The sequence below is a fragment of the Cucurbita maxima genome, unplaced genomic scaffold, assembly GCF_002738345.1.
Source record: "Cucurbita maxima cultivar Rimu unplaced genomic scaffold, Cmax_1.0 Cma_Scf00031, whole genome shotgun sequence".
In the NCBI taxonomy this organism is placed as follows: domain Eukaryota; kingdom Viridiplantae; phylum Streptophyta; class Magnoliopsida; order Cucurbitales; family Cucurbitaceae; genus Cucurbita; species Cucurbita maxima.
Window position 1 is genome coordinate 413,064 of NW_019272047.1, and position 8,485 is coordinate 421,548.

At 34.9% G+C, this 8,485-nt stretch overlaps 2 protein-coding genes and 1 long non-coding RNA gene across 6 annotated transcripts in view; 1 reads left to right on the plus strand and 2 right to left on the minus strand.

Moving 5' to 3' along the window:
• Positions 1–1,333, minus strand: part of LOC111466646 (peptidyl-prolyl cis-trans isomerase CYP22) — a 5,553-nt gene extending 4,220 nt beyond the window's left edge. The window contains exons 1-2 of the mRNA XM_023111387.1: positions 1,106–1,333; positions 437–460 (exon numbers count right to left, since the gene is read on the minus strand). Coding sequence (XP_022967155.1) covers positions 437–460; positions 1,106–1,275 — 194 coding nt within the window. The 5' untranslated portion in view covers positions 1,276–1,333. The remainder of the gene's footprint in view (positions 1–436; positions 461–1,105) is intronic.
• LOC111466647 overlaps positions 1–8,485 on the plus strand; it is an 11,945-nt gene that overhangs the window by 2,477 nt on the left and 983 nt on the right. The window lies entirely within an intron of this gene.
• Positions 2,180–8,485, minus strand: part of LOC111466644 — a 24,831-nt gene continuing 18,525 nt past the window's right edge. For all 4 annotated transcript variants that reach the window (XM_023111374.1, XM_023111375.1, XM_023111376.1 and 1 more), the window contains 8 exons: positions 7,832–8,010; positions 5,920–5,986; positions 4,532–4,639; positions 4,346–4,452; positions 4,017–4,094; positions 3,788–3,883; positions 3,523–3,618; positions 2,180–2,552 (listed from right to left, as the gene is read on the minus strand). In XM_023111374.1, coding sequence (XP_022967142.1) covers positions 2,379–2,552; positions 3,523–3,618; positions 3,788–3,883; positions 4,017–4,094; positions 4,346–4,452; positions 4,532–4,639; positions 5,920–5,986; positions 7,832–8,010 — 905 coding nt within the window. In that variant the 3' untranslated portion in view covers positions 2,180–2,378. The remainder of the gene's footprint in view (positions 2,553–3,522; positions 3,619–3,787; positions 3,884–4,016; positions 4,095–4,345; positions 4,453–4,531; positions 4,640–5,919; positions 5,987–7,831; positions 8,011–8,485) is intronic.

Genomic DNA, 8,485 nt, shown 5'->3' on the forward strand with positions numbered 1-8,485 from the left:
TTTTTTTTTTTTTTTGGAAAAGAAATGGATCATAGCCTTCTTGCATGTTATCTACATTTACACGTGACAAGTTCGATTGTTCCTTAATGGGGAAAAAACTCATAAATTTCCCAAATTTAAGAATGAAACTAGAATTTCTTAGTCCATAGATTCTTCAGAAATCTGTAGCTGAGATTTCACACTAGCTAACAAAACCATTTTAAACTCTAAGCTGACGCAGATAGAACTAACAGAATTCTAAAATAGCTACAATCATTAGAAGATGAGTAGAAAAGATCGCTAGAAGTTCTACCACTAGCATGATTTTTCCTATCAAGATTATATTAAAAAGACTACGCATTTCAAATGACTTCCTCACACTTAAACTATATACAAATCCTATTTTAGGTCGAATAGAGAAATACTTGTAAAATTCTGGTTTTAGAGTTCTACTTGCCTGTATTCTCCGGTGCAGAACTGCCTGTCAGATACAAAGTAATTGAAATTAGGAGACTGAAAGAGATGAGAAAAGTAACGGTAAATAAACAAACTGAATACACAGAAGAGAAAGCAATGTCTCGGGGAAGACATAAATAGTTACAAATACATATAGCTATATGATTATACGCAATATTGTTACATATCAATAGAGGTAAGAGAAGAAAGAAGTTGAACTCCACGAGAGTTCAAGGTACTTGTACTCTTCTTTCTAAGGTGCTTCCGTTCGTCAGGTCGTATTTAGCAAACGTGGATTCAATTTAACAAAGAAATATGACATTTCCACCCATCCTAAACTCGATGAATCTTTGGTATGCTTCCCTTCTTCTTCACTTTTTTGTGAACTCTTGATTTGTATTTCCTTGCATTCTTCAATTTTTTTTCTCGAGGAAAATCAGTTTTCTTTCATTTAAAAAAAAAAAAATCGATGGAGCTATCCGTGGATTTTAATAGAGCAACGGAGCAGAGTAGACCTCCGGCTTCCTGCTAACGCAAACTTATACTCCATAACAAAGCTAAAACTTCAACAAAAAACCTTACGACTAGTAAATAATTCACATCGCTTCGCAGCAATCGAAGATCATTAAAGAATAAAAGAAGAACAAGCAGAAGAAAGCAGTGTGGATACCGAAAATTCTCGGCGGTTTTTGGAGCAATATCGGCGAAGAGCTCCATCTTGATACGACCAGCGGGAATAGTGCCAATGGTGACGTCGAAGAAAACTATTGGATTCTTAGGGTTAGGAGGCCTGACATGCCACTCTACACCTCCACCTGCGGCTCCTCCTACCGACGCCATAGTTGTCACTCTCAAGCTCTCTGAACTTCAGATACTCAGTTTTGGTTCTGCACACTTCGTGGGTTTAAAACAATGAATTTGGGCTTCACTGTCAAATTCCCGTTTCGTGCGAAAAATTACCCGGCAAGTCAAATTTATTATTATTATTCTTTTTTTTCTTTTTCTTTTTGATAAAAAAAAAATATATATAAAATATATAAAATATATATATATATATATAAATACATATAGTCCCGTCTCTATATTTTAAAATTTATGTGGTTTTCATCCTTGAAATTAAATTTTTTTTTTTATCGAGTCTTTAAAGTTTCAAAAATGATTATGTTGAGTTCGTAAATTCAAAAAGATCTCTAACGAAAATGTAGCGGTCAAAATTCTCATACAGAAATATAATACTCCTATGGTTTAGTTATTACTGATTCAAGAACCAAACCCACAAGAGTAACACTGAGAAGCAAATAAGAACGTCCCCGCCTAAATTGATATACCATCCATTAATAAGTTGGGAAGAGATTAACTATAGATAATCTCTTAACCATTCCATCAAAGTGAAAGGTTCATTAAACTGTGAAGCGTTACCCTGCTATAATGTGATGTTTTTTCGGTGCCAATAAAAAGTAACCCATCCAATAATATTTAATGTCTAGAAAACTACCAAATAAAAGGCGTCTAGAGCTAAAATATCACGAGTACCACCTCGTCTCAAATTGTCAAACCGTCGCAAGAAAAACTATAACCAAGATTAATGGGCAACAAGGCTATAAAAATCAGCATCACAACCCTCTTTTATTTTTAAACAACAGTTTCTTTCTCTTGAAGTATTAAATTAGACCATAATTACATGATTAAGGGTAGCTTAGGCGAAGATGTAATCATAGCTCTTAAAAAAACCCATTGACAGTAACAAACAAGATCTGAAACAAAATAGATCAAAATAAATATAAGTAACAATATAGACTATTACAACACGTATGTTATCGAAAAATTGAATTAAAAGATGAGATAAATCCTTCTAAGAAAAGAAAAACGTAACATTCTTGTCAAACTGTCAATTAAGCAGCCTAAACATCATTAACATCATTTAAACAGGGCAAGGTAATAATTTACACTGAAGATTTGGGAATCTTGTACTGTTTCTTGAGAAATTGGGAGGCTTCTGAATCACTCCTATGACACAGTATTCTCAACAAAGTTTTGGAATCTGCCCCTGGCTTGTATCTGCTGCTGTGCATGTTTCCTCCACTAGCAGATCTCAAATCCTCAATCAGTTCTCTGGTCTGCAAAACAAAAAGGATTCCATTGCGCTTATGCAGTTTTTAGAGTGGCATTCATATCAGAAACATTGTGCAAAGAGGTGGCTAAAAAGTGCCTAATTTTTCGTTAAGTTTGCTGAGATATAAGAATGTGTTCAAGTAAAAAACCTAAGCGCTTATGTATATGAGTATTGGAAATAGTAGCTGAGTTTAGCTCGACATTTCGAGACATCTATTCCTATTCTTTTTTATGAAGTTCAAGATCCAAAACTCTCATAACATTTGTGTTACTATGTAACCGCCCAAGTCTACCGCGAGCAGATATTGTCCTCTTTAAGCTCTCTCTTTTGGACTTCCACTCAAAGTTTTAAAACGCATCTGCTAGGGAAAGGTTTCTACACCGTTATAAAAAATGTTTCATTCCTCTCTCCAACCAATGTGTGAATTGTGAGATCCCACAAAGGTTGGGGAGGAGAATGAAACATTTTTTACAAAGGTGTGGAAACCTCACCCTGGAAGACGCGTTTTATAAATTTTGAGGGAAAGCCTGAAAGGGAAAACCCAAAAAAGACAATATCTGCTAACGGTGAGCTTGAATTAGACATAATAAACTTCATTCTCCAGGAAAAAAAACAATGAAATTTTCTGGGATTTAAAAGCGTTTTTAAGAAGTAAAATAGTAACAAGTTGAATTGAAACAATTCATGGGAACTAGAGACCTTTCGAATTTACATCAGGAGCGTACTCTTAATTCTATGGGTTTACTGTGTGTTTACACGTCCTACAGCATATGGGTTTACTAAAAACAGAGGTGATTTAGAGGCCATTTTTTGCCTATCAATCCAGCTCCTCGACATATCAAGAAGTTAAGAACAGAGGAAAAAAAATCAGAAAAAACTGAAAAGTACGAAGCATTTTCAGCATTTTTGGATGTAAGGCTACGGATTTTCCAGGAACCATCAACTACAAATGCAAAACAGAGAAAGAAACTAACCTCATAACCATGCAACTTTATGACATCCCGTACATGTGCTACCAGATTTTCAACCACCCCTCGCGGAAGACCATCTCCTCCAGAAATGAAAAATTCCTAACAATCGATAAGGGATCAGTCTTCTCTATAGAAATCATTATGAACAAACAAAGGCATCTCAACATATTCACGAGGTTTCTTGATCCCGAGAATTTCAAACATTTTGAAATTCCAATATCCCAACAATGAACATTTATTAGCCCTGAAATGAAAGAATCGTAAATACCTTCAAGACCTCTAAATCTTCTTCTAATAGCTTTGCATCACTGGTGCTAAAAAGGCGTGACGGCCCTCCATCCAGTATCACTCGAAGAAGACCATCCTGAAAATTTAAACACAGTGATAGAAACAAGAAAATAAATGATAATCCAGATTAAATAAAGTGGCGAAGACTGAAAGTTCAGACAGAGAGAGTAAAATATATGTTTCCATAGACCAAGGGTGAAGAAATTGACCAGTGATGCTTGAAGGAGGCTGGTCACAATGCGATCTCTGAGTGGCTCAACAATAATATCACAGAGTTTACTTAGTTCCTGCACAATTGACCACAAAGTGAAAACTACCAAGCTGGAGTACATTGTTTCCCATAAAATAATAATAATAGTAAAAAATAAAGAATCTGGAGTACCAATGTAATCTCCATCTAAAACATCACACGGACATCGAAACGAAGGGGAAAACTCATAATTATATCAAAACTACAAACTTTTTACAGAATACAAGGTAAAGTATACATTAGTGACAAAACTATCAATATACGTGAAGATAGCAAGGAAACACCTACCGTGTCAAGGGGTTCAATTAGGGCTTCCAACCTAGAATGGAAAACACTAGGTTTATAGAGACCATCAATGAATGGCTCCCTCAGATCCCAGAAGACAATTTTTGTTCCTGAAAATAGTGAACTTTTGAGTTTTCCGGAGATATGAGTTCGTGAAAATTGACAGCAATAAATTCCTACAAATCTTACCAGTAAACTCACAAATGCGGTCTGTAGCAGTATTTATATCCTTTCGGCTTCCATCAAAGGATTCCTTTTTCTTGGTACCGCTTTTTGACTCTTCATCCATGGATTTTTCTACCCAGGAAAATCAACATTCACATATTATTATGGTATGATAAGGCAGGTTTATTATATAATGTAGTTCTGTAGAGAATAAAATTCCTAAGTTTATAAACATCATGAGATTCATAAGTGACTCTGATATTAATGAAATACACAGCAAAGTTAGAATGCATACATATTCCCCAATTGAAACTATACATTTCAATTTTTAGAAATACGTAGGGAACCAAACAAGTGGATCCTGAAGTTATAAATGGGAACTTCCATTTATCTTTTTCATCATAAAAATTTCCTTCGGTAATGGGTTACAAAAAACTATTTTGTTAATACATTGACCACAGTGGTCTCTATATTACTTCCAGATTTACTTCACATAATTTCTACAACATTTTCCTCATTCGTGAATTTGTTTCTTCTTTTAGGAAATTAAACTATAGAGATGAAACAAGATTTGCATCAAATATTAATTCTTGAGAGAAGCTATTCATCATCTCATGATGCAGAAGAGTTTGATTTGCACATGGAGTCTCTTTTAAAAAGTAGTAATAGAGAGTTGATATAAGAAGATTAGTGTGAGTAGAGCAAGAGTTATGTTATTAATATGTAGCAACTCTTCCAAGCCTATCGTTACATGCCATTATTTCGATAAGCATAAGGGTGCTTCCTTCCGATCATCATGTCTTATGATGCTTATAATAGACTCTTTTGAGGGTTAATTCCCGAGATATTAAAATTCAACAGAACGGCTGCACTCAACGTACAGGGATTATGGCATTGGCTCATTCTTTACTTTTTCGTTGTCCATATGTTCAATGTCTTGATTCAGTTTTTTTTTAAAAAAATTGGATGGTTTTCTGTTTGCAGAACATCTACTGTGCCAGTTTAGAAATTGTTTGGTTGTAGACTACGAAATGGGCATTCAATTTGAAAATGTGCAGTTTGCAGCTTCGTTTAAATAACTAGGCAAATATTAAGACAAAGATGAAGATCTTACTTGTCCACTCTAAGGAATATAGTTTCAGCCTCATTTTTGGGCTTGCAATTTAAAACATTTCCGATACATAGCATCAGGATTTTTTTCAATTAGTTTTACTACTTGAAAGGAATCCCCATCCTCCTATAACTAAATCATTTTCTATTAATAGCAATTCTACCATCCTAAAGAAAAAATAACCCAACGTTCAGTAGAACAGAGTTAAACGTACAAGAGCACATACACACACACACACACACACACATATTTAAAAGTTAAAACAAAAAAAATATAAATAAATAAAGGTATGTGTCCGTACGATTTTTTTTGCTTGCCCAACGATCCCATATGCTGTCCTCCAACTTGTTCAGCTGGCTAATTGCATACTGTGAATAGTCACAACAATATCATCATTATAACTTCATCACTTGGAAATGAATGATAAAAAACCAGGAGCCTAGAGCTAATCGTTTCTTTGATTTAAATGCAACAAAATAATAGAACTAAACAAGCATTATAACAATTGATATGTATTAATATAACATAAACCCTTGAATAGCAGTCAATTTACTTGTTTCTTCTTCGTTAAAAACAAAGGGAACCCGGGAAAAGGGTTGAAGATTGAAAACTGAAATCATATCCTTATATTCTATTATTTCTGGAGGGGTTCTTCCCTCCAATAAGAGATTACTTCAATAAACATTTAGGCCTGAAAGTAGTTTCCTTAAACGGTTGGCAAATTCTCTGCTAGTAAATCGATGTTTTAAGTCATTTCAGAATGAGTACAAAATATCAATCACCCATTCAATTTTTTCACAGTATCGAACATTTCTGATCCATAAATCCTAAACCTAAGTCAAGAAGCTGCTGTCTCCTCGTTTTCTTTTTCCTCCAGGAACTTAACAATGACTGTATTTGAAGGTAGACAGATCCTTTCACCAACGAGAAATTATGAGATTATCCTAATAGAACTACTGAATCATAGAACCAAATCAGTTCACAAGAGTTTAAAAACTTTAGGTTTGAGAGCCAGCATGGCTAAGTCCACATTTGAAGGGTACCCATGAAGTGGAAGAGGAAGACAACGAAGATTCCTGAGGGAATCTTGCAGAATTTATTAAAACTCAAGCTGATTACAAATAACTTTACCTCAGGGAAAACTGACTTGACTACAATACCAAAAAGAAGAAAATAGCAATAAGCACCAACTAACAATTTAAATGGTCGCGACCACATCAAAGCAACTAACCACATGACTAGCAGACACTTGAAAGATTAGAGAGGTTTGAAGTCCAAATGAAAGTTTAAGCGAAAAAGGGAAAAGACCAGTTGAAGCTAGTGGGCCACCACCCTCCATGAATTTTACTCCTCTTGGGGAAAACCTGGGGCCTAAATCAATTTCTTTCCCTCTCAAGCTGCTCCATTTCAAACATCTTACACGGCTCTTCACATCCTTCAGCACTTACCATACTTCGCGTGTTCATTCTTCATCAAAGCCTGACGCACTTCCAACCCTCCCCAAACCTCCATTGCTGAGCTTGAGCCCAAGTCCAAAGTTATAAAAAAAATCCATTTTTTTTCGGCACTAGTAAACCACCGACCACCTTCCACCTTGATGAAAGCAAGACCTCTTCTCTGCTCCTCTACTTGTTCACACCCCAAGCCTGCTTTCTCTCCTTTGAAAAATTGATGGGCCGATCAACCAATTGACCTGAATTCTAACTTGGGACTCTCCTTCAACCCTTCTGGAAAATAGTTTCTCCTCTCTCTTCCTTGAATTGGATAAATAAAGGCAGACCTCATTCCAAAGATACAAATGCCACAATGGTAGAAGACCATGAGCCTACCCTTCCCCCTAGCAGTAGAAAGGAACTCAGCTTTTTCCAGGATAATCCTTGTTAATTAGCTTAGAGTTTCAATTTTGGGTAGCAAGCTGAAAATTAGCAAAAGGCACAAGGAAGCTTAGAAAGATTTACAGGTAATAACGCAGGCTGAAAAATAAAATGAAATCAAATCTCATGAGATAAAGTTGAAACATAGGACCACATGTAAAAAGTTCTACTCGGCGAACTTAAGTCTGGAAGCCAGAATCAATTGTCATCATCTTAGGCTATAACCATCAAATAATCATTGCAAAAAGATACAGCATAAAATTGAAACAAATATAAAGAAAAAGAACTAGATATTTTTTATACGAAGTAAGGTTGACAATAATAGCAACTGAAACTCACATATAATGTATTCAACTGAACGCATAGTGTTGGTGTAGTCAACACATTAATTTCACTGGATCTCCTTTCATCAGTCATCTTGGAGTCAAATATTTCCTTCTTCACAAAAGCTTTTATTCCAGATTCCTTCGTGTATCGTGTGAGAATTGGAAGAGGGGGAATGAGATCCTCCTTGTTTGCTGCATGAACAAATTAGATATAGTAAGTTATTTGTAATTTTAAAGAAAAAATCACGAAAAAGAAAAGGATGTGTAGAACTCAAATATAAGAATATGATGAGCATGGTGGAAGGAAAAGGAAAAATGCACGAATGAGAGAGATATTTGGAGACTTCCTAATAAAAATTGCAACATAGGACAAAATGAAGGATGGAGGAGAAAGAAACAACGTCATTAGTAATAACAGTAGCATTGCCAGTGATGACAACAAGGACAAGGATGAGGTCATGATAATTGGGTAAGCTGGTCTTTCCCATTACTTTAGGGAGTTTTTAGCTGGACAGAAATAGGAGAATGTTTAGAAATTTTGATGCCCGTATGGGAGGCTCATTTCAATTTCTTAGTTTAAGTATTCTCATTAAAAAAAAAAAAAAAAAAAAAAAAAAAAAAAAAAAAAAAAAAAAAAAAAAAAAAAAAAAAAAAAAAAAAAAAAAAA